General features: G+C 35.7%; 1 protein-coding gene across 15 annotated transcripts in view; it reads right to left on the reverse strand.

The window, feature by feature from the left end:
* Positions 1-17,096, reverse strand: part of TUT4 (terminal uridylyl transferase 4) — a 134,996-nt gene that overhangs the window by 54,912 nt on the left and 62,988 nt on the right. For 14 of the 15 annotated variants that reach the window (XM_042997163.1, XM_042997161.1, XM_042997162.1 and 11 more), the window contains 5 exons: positions 16,575-16,644; positions 14,601-14,727; positions 5,062-5,181; positions 4,678-4,890; positions 540-714 (listed from right to left, as the gene is read on the reverse strand). In XM_042997163.1, coding sequence (XP_042853097.1) covers positions 540-714; positions 4,678-4,890; positions 5,062-5,181; positions 14,601-14,727; positions 16,575-16,644 — 705 coding nt within the window. The remainder of the gene's footprint in view (positions 1-539; positions 715-4,677; positions 4,891-5,061; positions 5,182-14,600; positions 14,728-16,574; positions 16,645-17,096) is intronic. The other variant, XM_042997171.1, reaches the window with a different exon arrangement.

The following is a 17,096-nucleotide window of genomic DNA, read 5'->3' on the forward strand; positions in this document are numbered from 1 at the left end:
AGTGATTCAACAATTCTGTAGTTAATGCTATGCTCACCAGAAGTATAGCTACCATCTGTCACCCTACAATGCTATTACAACACCACTGGCTGTATTCTGTATATATACTCCAATGACTTACACATTCCATAGAGATGAGGTTAGAGGACAATGAAAACCTGTATTTTAAAGTTATACTTTAACATAATTTTATGACAGAATCTTATAGGAATAAGATTGTTCTGAATAACTATTCTATGTGTCTATATTTTTGAAGTTTTTCATAACTAAAAAATAAACATAAAGGTATGTAATAAGCTAATAATCCTAACCAATATAGTATTTATAGATTGGAAAACTTAAAGTAAAACTTTAAGTTTTAATCCTATAAAACTATCATGGACTTGATAAAGAATTTATCTAAAATATATAATGACAACCTAGTGGTATATATAGTGCTATAAAGCCAAGGGATGTAATTTATAGCACTGTATTAGAAACAGATGATAAATAGCACACAAAAACATATTCTCTAAAGGAAATATAACGTATCATCTCACCTTCAATGGCTATTCGTCTTTTAGGCCAGTTTTTGTTTTCTCTTGTTAAAATATCTTGTATCCGTACACATATGACATATTCTTCCAAAGCAAAATCCAGTGTGTAAAATTTTAGCAGCTCTAACCATAATTGTCCCAGGGATACCTGATTTGGTGTTCCCAATGTTAAAGGAGACTAGAAAAGAAAAAATACTTTTCATTTAAGCTTCACAAAACGATAGAATGACTGAATTTTCAGTGTGAAAAGACCTAAGAGATTAACTTTACAAAAACTGAGGCATAAAGAAGTAACTTGCCAAAAAGCAGTTTGTGGCCCAGCTGGGAACACAGTCCTAGTTTACCGACTCCTAGAATTTTATGTTCTTCCCAATAAACCAGTGATTCTCAACCTTGGCTGCAAATCAGAATCACATTGGGACCATTACAGTATACTAAATACCTGAGCTTCAAACCATTCCTACCTCCCATACCATTCCCAAGATTCTGATTTAACTGACCTTGGCTACATAGTAGGCCCTGGGATTTTTAAAGCCTCCTAAGTGATTCATGTGCATCCAAGGTTGCAAATCACTGCACAGCAAATACTAAACTATTATAGGTCCTTATTGCAGCAATTACTTTAAATATCTAAGCAAATGCCCTGGGCTTTCAAAAGCTAATTCCTTCATTCGGCAAACTTTATTTAGAACCTACTATGTCCTGTGCCGAGGATATAAAAAAATAATGAGAGCTCACGATTAAACATAATGGTCACCATGCATCATTCACTCCTTTAAATGCTGCAAATACAGTAGCTATTAATTCTAACAATTCTATGAAGTAGATACTACAGGGCAAGGATTTGACTCAGGACCACCTGGCTACTGAATTTGTTGCTAATCACTACACCTACCATACTGCCACTCAAATAAGGTGAGGTTCCCCCTTCACAGATTATTAGAAGAGGAAGAGACAATTTAACAATTACAGTAAAGACTCTGTGCTAAAATGGGCCTCTAAATCGGGGGCGGGGGGGGGGGGGTAGTTAACAAAAGAGGTAATACCTGAATTCTAAAGGAATTAGCTAGATGAAGACTGGCTAAAAATGACCACTAAGGAGCATAAAGACATGAAACAGTCATTCACTCATTCAATTCTACAACTATTCATTGAGTACCTACTATGTGCCAGGCACTTGGGATATATCTGTGAAAAAAAAAACAACATCCTTGCCTTAGTATATCTTACTTTCTAAGGAAAGAAGATAACAAACAACAACTTAATAGGTACATTACATAGCAAGTTACAAAAAGGAAAAGTGCTGTGGAAGTAAGAAAAAGTCGAGTAGGTTTAGTAAAAAGGGGATGGGAGTATGGAGCAGGACATGGTTTCAGTGAAACAGAGTGGTCAGGATAGTCTTGCTCAGAAGGTATCATTTGAAGAAGAGGGAAAAGTGTTCTAGGAATAGGGAACAGATAGACCAAACACACTAAATAGAAGTGACTAGCTTTAAAAAGAAAACCATGAAAGCTAATGTGGTAAAGAAGGGAAGAAGGGAAGAAGGGAAGAAGAGAAGAGGAAAACAAAGAGCTACTAAGTTAAAGAGTCAGCTTTTATTCTAAATTAAATGAGGAGTGACTGAAGGGTTCTGAGAGTGGAGAGGAGGAAGGACATGATAAGACTTAAGTTTTTGAAGAACCATTCTGCCAAGAAGTGGTCAAATTCTGAAAATATTTTGAAGCAGAAATGATAGGATTTCCTGACAGACTTGATATGGGGTATAAAAGAGAGAAGTAAAGGATGATTCCAAGGCTTCTGACTAACTGAAAGGATGCAGTGCCATCAACTGAGATGCAAAAACTGTATGTGGAGCAAGAGGAAGACCAGGAGTCCAGTTTCAGGCATGTTAAGTTTAAGACATCTGTTAGGAGGGAGCCTGGGTAGCTCAGTTGGTTAAGGGTCCGACTCTTGATTTTGGCTCAGGTCATTATCTCACACTTCATGAGATCCAGCCCCATGTCGGGGCTCTGCTGGCAGTGTGGTGCCTGCTTGTGATTCCCTCTCTCCCACTCTCTCTGCCCCTCTCCTGCTCATGCACGTACATGCAGGCTCTCTAAATAAATAAATAAATAAATAAATAAATAAATAAATAAACATTAAAAAAGTAAAATAAAAAAAAAGACATCTCTTAGACATCTAAGTAGAGAAAGTATATAGGCAGTTGGAGATACAACTATAGAGTTCAGGAGAGAGGTTTGGCCAAAGATTTAAATTTGGGAGTATCATACAGATGGTATGTAAAATGCATGCAACTGAATGAGATCACCAACAGAGTGCAGATAGAGAAGAAAAGCAGTGAGAAGGGAGGATCGAGGACTGAGCCCTGGAGCATGCCACCATTAGGAGACTAGAGAGAAAGGGAGAAGACAAAGACAGCAAAGGAGACTGAGAAGGAATAATCTGCCATGGGTGTGCTACCCTGAAAGTTAAGACATTTTTCAGAAGGGGCACCTGGGTGGCTCAGTCGGTTAAGCATCCGACTTCAGCTCAGATCATGATCTCTCAGTCTGTGGGTTTGAGCCCCACATTAGGCTCTGTGCTGACAGCTCAGAGTCTGAAGCCTGCTTCGGATCCTATATCTCCCTCTCCCTCTGCCTCACCTCTGCTCATGCTCTCTCTTCATCTTTCAAAATTGAATAAAAGCTAAAAAATAAAAATAAAAAATAAAAAAAATTCTTTTTTTCAGAGAAGAAAATAACCAACTGGTAAATATGGCTGATAAGTCCAAAGAGATAAAAACTGAGAACTGACAACTGGATTTAGCAATGTGGAGGATAACGACATTTGATGATACAAGTTTTGGTAGACTGACAAGGGTGGAAGACTGAATGCAGTGAGTTAATAGGAAACAGAAATCAGAAATAGTGAATGTGGACAATTCTTTCAAGAAGCTGTACTGCAAACGGGTGCAAAGGAGTAACTGGGAAGGAAAATGATGTCCTTATTTTGCTTTAAAATGGTGGGGGGGGGGGGGAAGGAGGCACCTGTGTGGCTCAAACAATTGAGTCTTGATTTCAGTTCTTTCGTGATCTCAGGGTTTGTGGATCAAAACCTTGCCCCTCACCCACCCCCCCCAACGCTGGGCGTAGAGTCTGCTTAAGATTCTCTCTTCCTCTCACCACGTGTTCTATCAAAATAATAATAATAATAATAATAAATTAAATTAAATGGGAGAAATAAAAGCATGTTTGATTCAATAAAGAATGAAAAATTGCTAACTTAGGCAGGAAAGAGAAAAATTGCTAGAGCAAAGTTCTAGTATAAACAAGAAGGGATGGGATTAAATACACAAGTGTAGAAAATGACTTTAGATAGCAACTAGGGAGGTTATGAAAGGAAGCATCAAAGCAGATTATGTGAATGCAGATAGTAGCAGGCGATAGTGGGAGTATGTAGAAGTTCTTTTTGACTGCTTCAGTTTTCTCAGTAAATAAGCAAAAGCACTAGCTAAGTATTGGTGGTTTGAGAAGAGAGTAGAAAGAAGTCTAGGAAAGTAGGAGTGTTGAAGGGACTAAGAATAAATGTTCAGGGAACTACATAAAATTCAATATAGCTAGAGTAATCATTTCAGTAATGCTTACATTTCTGTAGTAATATGTCTATTTCAGAAGACTACATACTTCTGGAGGACACAATGGCTATTCATCTTTCGTTCTCAGGCCCTCAAGATAATGTCTGGCACATAGCAGGTCCTTAATAAATGAATGTTGAATGATTAAATAAGCAAGCCACCCCCTAGGGGAGGAAAGGGCCTTTATTTTTCCACCAATCTGGCAATATTATTCCCACATGCTAAAGTTTTGGTCACCGCCCAACTCCTGAAGGAAATTTTCCTTGTCTAAATGAAAAAGATACAAAGAATTACCATGACATGATTCAAACAATATACGTCTTCCAAAATGAGGTATAAATTCATTAGAGAATCTCAGTACTGAAAAACTAAACCAGATCAACCCCTCACTTTACAGATGAGGAAAATGAGGCCAAGAGGCTTACGCAAAGTCAGTCCAGTCAATCTACTATTAAAATAGCTTCAATCGAAGGCATCACAAATCCTACAGATAGAAAAGCCAAAAACAAAAACAAAAAAAAAGCTTACTTTGCCATGTTTTTCCTTCATGGCATTACTTTGGTTGTCTGTTTCTGTCTTCTTGGTATCATCTTTTGGTTGGTCTGCCTTAGCTTTGTTTTCCTCAGCAATTGAGTTTTTCTCAGTTGCACTACTTGAATTATATTCCCACTTCACAAACTTCTCTTCTACTATGCCCTTCAGCTGAAAGTCATCCATTCTTTTTGGGTCAAAGCCTTCAATCTATATAAAAAGGCATTCCAAATTGGTAGTGGAAAAATTATTTACAAAAAAAAAAAAAAAAGATGGACAAACAGACAAACCAGAATTCCAGCTTAATATGTTTGAATAGAGCACTCTGCAAGAGCAAACTACGTATATACATGCAAATATATGTCACAAATTCATGCTTACCCAACTTCCAAGTAAGCAAGGAAGAAGAGGGGGTTTTCTTTGTTGTAGAAAAAACATCACCATTAAAGCAAAACAGTAAGAAGGGATTCCGCCATCAGTTTGGGAGTCAATATAGCATAACTGCAAAACGAAGGGGGAAAAAGTACTGACATTTAGCTTTAATTTTCTTTGTTCCCCTCACAATAGGAGCAGCTGGTTTTTTCCTGCTATAATCACTGTAAAACGTTTAAACAATAAAAATTATAAGGAATGACCTGAAATCACACTACCCTGAGATAAAATTAACATAGTGATCTTTCCATTCATTTCTTTATTGTATATAAAGTCACATATATATTTTAGTTTAATGGAATATCATACATAGTGCTTTTACTGTATACACATTTTTAAAATATTATTTTATCTTGCTTCTACTTCTGCCTCAATGTTAACAATATTCTATATACTCTTTCATGCCTTTTTCTCTATCTATACTCTAGTAATCATATACAAATATATTCCTATTTTCTATATAAATGCAGGAAATATTTTATGTTTTATGTCACTCTTACCAAAATTGTGTATTATAGACATGTCTCTGTATATTCTGTATATATTCTTCTCCCTTAATAACGTACAAAGTTCCTCTAAGTCAATTAGTACAGATCTAATACTTTTTAAGTTTATTTATTTATTTTGAGAGAGAGACAGAGAGAGAGAGAGAGAGAGAAAGAGAGAGAGAGAGAGAGAAAGAGAGAGAGAACGCTGACATGCAGTGCCTGATATGGGGCTCAAACTCACAAACCGTGAGATCATGACCTGAGCCAAAATCAAGGGTTGGACACTTAACCGCCTGAGTCACCCAGGTACCCCATCTAATACATTCTTTTAAATTCTTAAATTATAGTCTACAATCTGGATGGCTACTCAACAGATTCCCCAGCAAAGATATTTATATTCTGTTCCCAATTACTGCCATTTTAAGTAATGCTGTAATATTTATCCTTATATATATTTCCTAATTACTAGTGCTTATTTATATGAGCTATATTCCCAGCACTGTGTTTACTGGATTTAAAAATGTGTGATATATCTGAATTCTAATAAATAAGATTGTTTTCCAAAATCACTACAAAAATTCTTCTTTTCACCAGTAACATGAGTGTACACATACATGTTCCAACACTAAGTATTACCACTTTTTAAAAATGCCAATAGGATGTATAAGATGTAATTATCTAAGAATTATTTCAATTTGCATTTCCTCAATGCTAAGAGATTATACAATTTTCATAAGTTTAGTAACCATTTAGATTTGCTCTTTTCTGAACTGCCTATTGACTCTTTTGCCAATTTTTCTATTTGCATGCATTGCCTATCAATTTGTATAGATTCATTTTACGTTATAGTTAATAACCCTTTATAGCTGATATATGCACTTCAACAATGTTATTTTTCCCAATCTGTTTTTATTTTGACATTATTTAGGGTACTTTTTATCATATAAAATATATTAATGCACATATAAATATGCTTATGTAATATAGCTTCAAGGTTTCCTATCATGGCAAAAAGGTTTCTCCAAACTACAGACAACATATACATACTCTTAAGTGTTCTTCTAAAATTTTGATTTTTCATTTAAGTAGAATTTATTTTTGCATTTAGTGTCCTAAGGATCCAACATTATTTTGTTTAAGAAATATACAGTGTGACACCACCATTTAACAAATAAACCATTGTTTTATCACTGAAATCTTTTATTTTTTCATTACATTAAAATTTCATTTACAGTAGGATCTACTTCTGGGCCTTCTATTCTGTTCCACAGATCTATTTGTCTATCCCTATGGCAATGGCATATACTTGACTGAAGCAGTTTTATAGTGGTAAAGTAGGTCCCGTTCACTAGTCTTCTCTTTTTGAATTCTTTTGGCTATTCTCATTCTTCCATATTAACTTTAAGATCATTTTATCAACTTTTAAAAAACTCTTGGTAATTAGAACTACTGTACATTTGAAAATTAAATTAAGGCAATATTACATTTTAAGGGTACCATTTCCCTATCTGAGATCTTTGTGTCTTTACATTTTCCAAAATTTTTGGAGTTGTCATCAATTACTCACTTCTCCTCAACTCTCATATCCAATACCTCTACAAGTCCTACCTCCAAAACCATCCCAAATCAGTCTGCTATGCTTCACATCCATTCTAACCCTGCAAAGACCATTATCGCCTCTGGCTGATATATTACAGCAGCCTGCTTACTGGGCTCCCTATTTATAATCTTTACCCCAGAAAGATCTTTTCAAAGCATAAATCACATCAAGTCATACACCACTTTTTTTTTTAATATATGAAATTTATTGTCAAATTGGTTTCCATACAACACCCAGTGCTCATCCCAAAAGGTGCCCTCCTCAATACCCATCACCCACCCTCCCCTCCCTCCCACCCCCCATCAACCCTCAGTTTGTTCTCAGTTTTTAACAGTCTCTTATGCTTTGGCTCTCTCCCACTCTAACCTCTTTTTTTTTTTTTTTCTTCCCCTCCCCCATTGGTTTCTGTTAAGTTTCTCAGGATCCACATAAGAGTGAAACCATATGGTATCTATCTTTCTCTCTATGGCTTATTTCACTTAGCATCACACTCTCCAGTTCCATCCACGTTGCTACAAAAGGCCATATTTCATTCTTTCTCATTGCCACGTAGTATTCCATTGTGTATATAAACCACAATTTCTTTATCCATTCATCAGTTGATGGACATTTAGGCTCTTTCCATCATTTGGCTATTGTTGAGAGTGCTACTATAAACATTGGGGTACAAGTGCCCCTATGCATCAGTACTCCTGTATCCCTTGGGTAAATTCCTAGCAGTGCTATTGCTGGGTCATAGGGTAGGTCATTTTTAATTTTCTGAGGAACCTCCACACTGCTTTCCAGAGCGGCTACACCAATTTGCATTCCCACCAACAGTGCAAGAGGGTTCCCGTTTCTCCACATCCTCTCCAGCATCTATAGTCTCCTGATTTGTTCATTTTGGCCACTCTGACTGACATACACCACTTTTAAAACTCTTCCCGTGCTTTCTCGCCACAATGAAAATCCAAATTCCTTACCACAAGAACTTTCACTCTCACTTGCTTCATTCCAGCCACTCCTGCCTTCCTTTCTGTTCCTCACAAGCTCATTTGTACCTTAGAAGCTTTGTACTAGCTATTTGTTGGATGCTATTCCCTCAGACTTTCAAGTGGCTGGTTACTCATGCTCTGAGTTTAAATATCACTTTCCCTAACCAGCTAGTGTAAAGTCACTCTCATATCACATCATCTCATCTTTATAGCACTAAATTCTACCAGATATTGTGTTACTTATATATTTGTTTACTGGCTGATTCTTCCACAAATATGTGAGCTTCCTGATAGCAGGACCCTACATAATCTTGTTAGATGTTTCCAGCACCTAGAATAGTATCTGGCCCATAGGAAGCATTTAACAAATGTTTGCTGAATACATGAATTTGTTCGGATTTCACTTTTACCTATCAATAATATAATTTGCTTCCTGTACCCTTGTTATTAAATTTAGTCTTTAGTATTCTATAATTTGTGACATGGTCACAAAGGTAATATTTTTGTTTCCACTCTACCAGGTTATTTTCATGACAGAGAAAACCAATTATTGCATATTTAGTCATCTTACAAATTCCCTTATTAATCCCAATAATTTTTAAAAAAATTTTTAAACGTTTATTTTTGAGAGAGAGACACACACACACACAGTGTGAGTGAGGGAGGAGCAGAGAGACAAAAAGACACACAATCAGAAGCAGGCTCCAGGCTCTGAGCTGTCAGCACAGAGCCCAACGTGGGGCTCGAACCCACAAACCACAAGATCATGACCTGAGTTGAAGTCGAATGCTTAACTGACTGAGCCACCCAGGCGCCCCTAATCCCAATAGTTTTTTAACTAAAGTTTTGCAGGTATACAATCATATCATTAATAAATTTTATTGTTTTTCCAATATATACATTATTTCATTTCATTTTCTTATTTTATTTTTTAAATCTCCCAAAACGATGTACAACTTCACTGGTGAACTTCTCTGTCGTATTCTTAATTCTAACACATATGGCTTGAGTAATTCACGATTTAAATGATGTTTATTTTTTTAGTAAACAGTCTTTATTATTAATTTTCACTACTAGTTAAGAGTTTTTTTTTATGAAGAATATGCCTTTTCAGCATCCATGTTTTTTTCCACTTCAAACTGTTAATATAATAAATTATGTTAAGAGGTTTCCTGATATTAAACCATTCGTATATTCCTGAAATCCTGCATAGTCATGGCATATAACCTTTTGTATTCCACTTGTTTATATTTCATCTAGACTTTTGCATCTATATAAGTAAGATTAGTCTATACTTGGATTTTTTTTACTTTTTATTTTTCATTCTCTTATTTATACGATAAAGATAATAATCACTATAGTTTAATGGCTTAGTAAATTTAAGAATTACAGAGTCCTGGCTGGATCAGTCAGTAGAGCATATGACTCTTGATCTTGAGGCCATGAGTTCAAGCCCCATATTAGGTGTATGGCTTACTTAAAAAAAGAAAAAAAAAGTACAATTAAAAATGAAAGGATAAAGAACACTTATAACAAGAGCTTCAATCTGGGGCACCTGGGTGGTTCAGTCGGTTAAGTGTCTGACTCTTGATTTCAGTTCAGGTCATGATCTCACAGGTTCATGAGTTTGAGCCTTGTGTCAGGCTCTGCACTAACAGCTAACAATTCCACTTGGGATTCTCTGTCTCCCTCTCTCTCTGTCCCACCCCTGCTTGCACACACATGCACACTCTCTCTCAAAATAAATAAACATTTTTTAAAAATTAAATAGGGGCGCCTGAGTGGTTCAGTTGGTTAAGCGTCCAACTTTAGCTCAGGTCATATCTCACAGCTCGTGGGTTTGAGCCCCACATCAGGCCCCGAACTGACAGCTCAGAGCCTGGAGCCTGCTTCAGATTCTGTGTCTCCCTCTCTCTGCACCTCTCCCGCTCATACTCAGTCTCACTCTCTCTCCCTCTCTCAAAAATTAACATTAAAGATTTTTTTTTAATTAAATAAAATAAATAAGAGCTTCAACTATTCCACTAGAATAAATTCTCATTTCTCCAGAGTACTATGACAGGAGTAATGGCCTAATGACTAAGTCAAGTTAACTACAAATTTTTTTGCAACTGTAAGAAACTGTTAATGTATGCTGTTAACACTATTGGACATCTCACAGAGAAGTAACATTAAGGTAGTTTAAGAGAGAGCTCTTAAAACACAGGGATATCATAGCCAAGCTGTGGGAACAACCTTAAAGTCTATCAACAAATAAAGAGATAAAGAAAAATTGGTATACAAATACAATGGAATCTTATTCAGCCTTAAAAAGAGAATTCTCTCATTTGCAATAATGTGGATGGACCTACAGGACATTTTGGTAAGTGAAAGAAACTAAATATAGTAAGACAAACGCTTATCTCCCTTATGTGCAGAATCTAAAACAGTCAAACTCAAAGGAGGAGAGAGGTTAGAATGGTGATTACCAGAGGCTGGAGGAGAGGGAAATGGAGAGAATTTGGTCAAAAGATACAAAATGTCAGTTATACAAGATGAGTAAGTTCTGGTGATCTAATTTATAGCATGGTGACTATAGGTAATACTACTGTTAGTATATACCTAAAATTTGCTAGGAAGGTACATCCCAAGCATTCTCAACACACACACAAAAGGTAACTATGACAGGTAACAGACTGGTGATTATTTCACAATTAATACACATATCAAATTATCAAGTTGTACAAGTTGTATTTATACATACACACACACACACACACACACACACACACACACACACACACACACACATACACACAAACCTAGGGATCTCTTTTTTATCCTTGTATGAGTATTTTTTAATTGCCTGTCAGCTGGGCCTCCAGAATTTTTTAAACTAAATTATAACTGACACATTACATTAGTTTCAGGTGTACAACACTGTGATTCAACAACTCTATATGTCATGCTATGCACACCACAAGTGACTATACTGACTATAGTCCCAATGCTATACCTTTCACCCATGTGACTTATTCATTCCACAAACGAAAGCCTGTACCTCCCACTCCTCTTCACCCAGTTTGCCCATCACCCTACCCTCTTCTCCTCTGGTAACCACCAGTTTGTTCTCTGTATTTATAGGCCTGTTCCTTCTTTTTTTGTTTGTTTTTTAGATTCCAGATATAAGTGAAATCATATTGTATTTGTCTTTCTTTGCCTAACTTATTTCACTTAGTATAATGCCCTCTATGACCATCCATGATATCACAAATGGCAAGGTCTTTCTTTTTTAATGGCTGAGTAATATTTCATTGTGTATGTGTACACACACACACACACACACACACACACACACACAATCTTCTTTATCCATTCATCTATCAATGGATAGTTGTGTCACTCCCTTATCTTGGCGATTGTAAATAATGCCAATAAACACAGAGGTGCATATGTCTTTTGGAGTGTTTTCTTTTTCTTTGAGTAAATACCCAGGAGTGGAATTACTGAATTGTATAGTACTTTCGATTTTAATTTTTTGAGGAACCTCCGTACTATTTTCCACAGTGGCTGCACCAATTTACATTCCCATCAACCTTGCAAGAAGGTTTCTTTTACTTTACATTCTCACCAACACCAGCTATTTCTTATCTTTTGATAAGACAAAGTGTAATGGCGCTTTTGATGTGCATTTTCCTGATGATTAATAATGTTGAGCATCTTTTCATCTGTTGGCCAGCTATATGTCTTCTTTGGAAAAATGTCAATTCAGGTCCTCTGCCCATTTTTTAACTGGATTATTTGGTATTTTGGTACTGACTTGTAAAAGTTCTTTACACATTTTGGATATTAAGCACTTATCAAATACATCATCTGCAAATATCTTTTCCCATTCAGTGGGCTGCCTTTTTATTTTGTTGACGGGTTTCCTTATAAGTACAAAACCTTTTTATTTTGGTGTAGTCCTGATAGTTTATATTTTTGCTTCCCTTGCCTAAAAAAACACATCTAGAAAAAGGTTGCTAAGGCTGATGTCAAAGACATTACTGCCTATGTTTTCTTCTAAGAGTTTTATGGTTTCAGGTCTCACATTTAGGTCTTTAATCCATGTTAAGTTTGTTTTTGTGTATGGTATAAGAAAGTGGTCCAGTTTCATTTTTTTCCATGTAGTGGTCTCCAGGAATTTCTTTCAGATGTCAAATACTGCTAAAATTAATTCTTTTTTTCTTTAAAAATTTTTTAAATGTTTGTTTATTTTTGAGAGAGAGAGAGAGACAGAGCATGAGTGGGGGAGGGGCAGACAGAGAGGGAGACACAGAATCTGAAGCAGGCTCCAGCCTCTGAGCTGTCCACAAAGAGCCTGACACAGGGCTCGAACTCATGAACCGTGAGATCATGACCTGAGCCAAAGTCGGACGCTCAACCAACTGAGCCACTCAGGCGCCCCTAATTCTTATGTTAACCAAAGAAAAGTGACTCTGAGTCAGGAAACTTGACTATAAAGGGCTGATAAGGCTAAATAGTTTTAAAAGGCTTTACTTAAAAACGATTTCCTATTACTGGGAGGCTAAAATTAAGAGAGGAGACAGCCAGAGAATAGTCAAGAGCAATTTCATTACATCAGTTACAGAATAAATTATATTCATATACTAGAATTTTTCTGAACTCTCAAATTGTGGAAAATCTGTGCTTTATTATAAAATGTACAATGTGGCTTAAAACCTCAAGATAAATAAAGCTGTTTTAAAAAAAGTCTTTGAGAGAAAAAATACACCATGAATTATTTCTAGGTTTCTTACAATAAACTCAGCAAATGAAAACCATGAAAAAAAGCTCTTTGTAACCAACACAACCGCCAAAAATCAGGCACACTGTTCTGTTGGATCTAATAGAAAAGAGCCACTCTTAACCAGCTTCATACTGCATTTTTTTAGTGTACTTCATTGACTAGTACATTCAGAATCAACAGAAGTTTGAGAAATCTTCTAAGAGCCACTTTAGGAAACAAAGTTAACAGACTACATTTTTTTTTTTTCCAAATGAAAGTAACTTGTATGAATATCATTCATATTCTTCTCACACAGTCTACCTTAGTTGAATAAAAGAATATCTTAAGAAAACGGAAACTATTTTCTAATAACTAAACTTAGGACATAGTTAAGAAATATTATCCAAGGGGCTACTGTTTACATTTTCATCCCTTATGAAGCCACTAACCTTCCCAGAGTTGGTACACTGAGTTTCCTGAATGATAGCTATGCTTCATGTACCAGTCTCATCCCACACTCTGAGAAACCTTGGTTACTAGTGTTGACCTCACAGACTTCACAATTTCATGGAAGAAAACAGATCACAAACAAATAAATATATGTATGGCAGGTAGTAGTAAGTGCTATGAAAAAAATAAAGCAGGGTAAAGACAGGGAGAATGATGAAGGCAATGCTATTTTATATATGGTTTCCCTTGTCAGGGAACCCTGACAAGGTAAAATTTAAGCAAAAATTTGAAAAAAGGAAAAAAGTAACCATGCTGGGTATGTGGAGTAAGAACATTCTAGATGAAGAGAACAGCAAACACAAAGGTCTTGAGTTGAAAAAACCCCAACCTTAGAATTCTGACTGCTCCTCCTTACTCAACCAGCTGGTTCTGCCCCAATCCTGAGTTCAATCCTCTTATCAGAGTCCAAACAAAAAAATTCCAAGAAGAATCCTCTAGCAGTTTTTGCTCTCAATTTACTCATTTCACCACCATCCCCTTAATCCATCTTCTTTGTATAAGACTGAGAATTTATACTCATCACTACTGTAACAAGTGATGAATACTATACTGATAAGAACACACTCAGAAAGGCTAAACTCTCTCTCTCTCTCTCTCTCTCTCTCTCTCTCTCTCTCTCTAGTCTTTTGGACTGATAATGGTAGTGACTTTATCACTCCTCCTTACCTCCATACCAAAGAAATGACAACAAAGGATACCACAGCCTTTCAAAATTAATTCTAATTTAAGAAACAGATAACTGATTCTCAGCAGTTACCCGAGTAGAAATTGCTGTAGGTTATCAGTAACTTAGAGGAAAGAGAACAATGTTCTGAGACAGAGACAGGAAAAAAGATGCTAACAAAAAAACCTTGCAAACCTATGCATTAACTTGCATAACCACATCTTACAACTTTAACTTACATTAAGGGTGAAAACTTGAGCCTCATTTGTTATGTGAAAGAAAATGTTTCTGTACTACATAAAAGGAGAATAATAAAATATATCAATTACTCTGTATGTCTAGGAGACTTCATTTTCATGTCCATAATCAGAACCTGCCACATCATTTTCTGTCTGGCACAGATAACTATTTTATCCCCATATATTATGATTTATCTTACATGTTAGTACAGGAAAAAGCCTGAGTTATCTTAAAGATAAGTACTTTTTTCTTCTGTTCCACTTACCTTAGCCCAGTAGCGAAAGGCTAACACCAAAGGAGTAAAAACAGGTTCCGCCTTGCCAAGAGCAGCAAGTAAATCAGTAGTGAGGCATGCCATATCATTTCCTGCACTCACTCTACAAAGTAAACCACTGTGAATGAGAAAGAAACAAATTTCACTGTATTAAAACCTTAAGAACCAGAATATTCCAAATCCTATGGTTATTCTTTCCAGTCACCGTATTTTAATACCAAGGAAGTCATAATAAAAACAAATAGATTTTAATAGATTGAGAGATAACTGGAAACGACAAATCATTTCTATCACTAGAGTTCCATAAAAAGTAAAGATGTTTTCAATACTCATTTGTACTTCAGAAATGAATTTCAACCTCACTTAGTATTTAAATTCTTCAGAAATTAATTTCAAGGGGTGCCTGGTGGGTGGCTAAGTGGGTAAGCATCCAACTCCTGATTTCAGTTCAAGTCATGATCTCACGGTTCATGGGACAGAGCCCCATGTCAGGTTCTGTGCTGACAGTACGGAGCCCACTTAGGATTCTCTCTCTTCCTGTCCCTCCCCTGCTCTTGTGAGTGAACGCATGCACTCTCAAATAAATAAATAAAAAAAAAATTTAATTTCAAAAGAAGCATTAACATTCACCAAAATTTGATTTATATCAGAGAAAAGGCATTGATCTCATCACTGTCAAGTAGTGTAACATACCTTCCTGGCTCATTCTTTTTGCTCTGCACATGATAAAAAGAAAAAATGAAATACTGAAGTAACCAGCTATACTTCTTGACTCGAATTTTTCCTATCTAAGCTTTCATTTTACTGATATGCTACTTTGGATTAGAAAGGACGTACATACGAACCCTCAAATAATGCTTAAATGTAAGTGAAAATAGGAGCTATATTAAAGGAGTGATGGAATTATAGTAAAGATATTTGGTGGCAGGGAGAAGAATGTATTTGAGGTTCCACAAAGAGGCAATTTGACACACTGTGGATACAAAACAAAAAACAGAAAACACTAGGAGTCAGAATACTTCCATTCTGATCCTGATTTTACTCTAAATGTTGTGAATCTGGCCAAATCATTTAATCCCTCCAGATTCCAATTTTTTAATTAGAAAATAACAAAGTTGAATTAGATCTCCATAGATTCTTCTAACTTTGAATAAGAAAATATAGTACTCTTAAAATGTAAGATATACAAGTTAGTATTCAATAAAAGAACACTTAAAGAACACTTAATTACTTCTGTATTGTTTTTATGTCTCCCACATTGATCGCAAATAGGATTATCTCAGTTTCCTTTTTGAAAGGCGCTTTGCTCTCAATCCTATATACATCAGACTAAAAAGGCAACATTAGTCTTCAGTGACTCATTCAATTTCAGTGAACTAAAAATTAGATTCTAAAAGATTGTGGGCTCCTTGAGAAGAGCGGCTATTTCCTATTTATGTTTGTATCCTTACAGCAAAGCAGTACCTAACATACAGTAAATGCACAATGCTGTTGGGTGAATGAACTTCTCTGAGAAAAAAATGGAAGTTCTGCCTTACTGTGTTTTGTGTTTAATTGGTAACTCTCCTTTTTTTGACATGCTTTTAGTAAGCTTTTATTTTTAATAGATAGTATATTAATCTAAGGAGAAATCTAAAACAAAATTTTCTGGAGCGCCTGGTGGGTCAGTCAGTCAGTTGAGCGTCTGACTCTTGATTTCAGCTCAGGTCATGACCTCATGGTTCATGGGATAGAGCCCCAAGTCAGGATTCTGTCTCTCCTTCTCTGTCCCTACCCTGTGCATGCACATTCGCATGTGTGCATTCTCTCCCTCAATAAATAAACTTTAATAATAAAATAAAATAAAATAAAATAAAATAAAATAAAATAAAATAAACTAAACAAAATAAAATTTTCTGCCTTGGAAATGTTCACTGTATATTTACTTGTTATTTCAAAAACTATTTTCTTTTCATTGTTACTAACCTTTTCCGATCTTTGCACACCACAACAGGAACTTTGGCATGAAAATCAGATTCCACATCTATATATAATACTAATAAGGAAAAAAATAAAACAAGTAAGCTATTGCCAACATCTCTCAAATATTTACTTTATGGTAAACATTAAGTGATAGTTTCCTTCTAAAAATCATTTGCGTTGCTTCTGTGGGATAATACACACTCCACATTATAAGCATCAACCCAACAGAATCTCCTACCTCTCTTGGTGTCATTTGCTATATATCATAAATGACAGGCACAGTCCCAAATATTGTCCAAAAATTATAATCAGCTTAAGAAGAAAGGTCTTAACATCTCTAAAAATTTGAACATTTTCCAGTAAGTATATAATCTAGTCAAAGTGATTAAACCTTCAAAAACATGGCAAACAACAAACACCACTTACTTCTATTTCCAAAGGAGTCATGAAATGAAAACCTACAATGCTTCGACAATTTAGTTGTTTTAAGTTATCCATGCAAGTAAAAGGCTAACTCTGCTGGCC

The sequence above is a fragment of the Panthera tigris genome, chromosome C1 (genome assembly GCF_018350195.1).
Source record: "Panthera tigris isolate Pti1 chromosome C1, P.tigris_Pti1_mat1.1, whole genome shotgun sequence".
Classification (NCBI taxonomy): domain Eukaryota; kingdom Metazoa; phylum Chordata; class Mammalia; order Carnivora; family Felidae; genus Panthera; species Panthera tigris.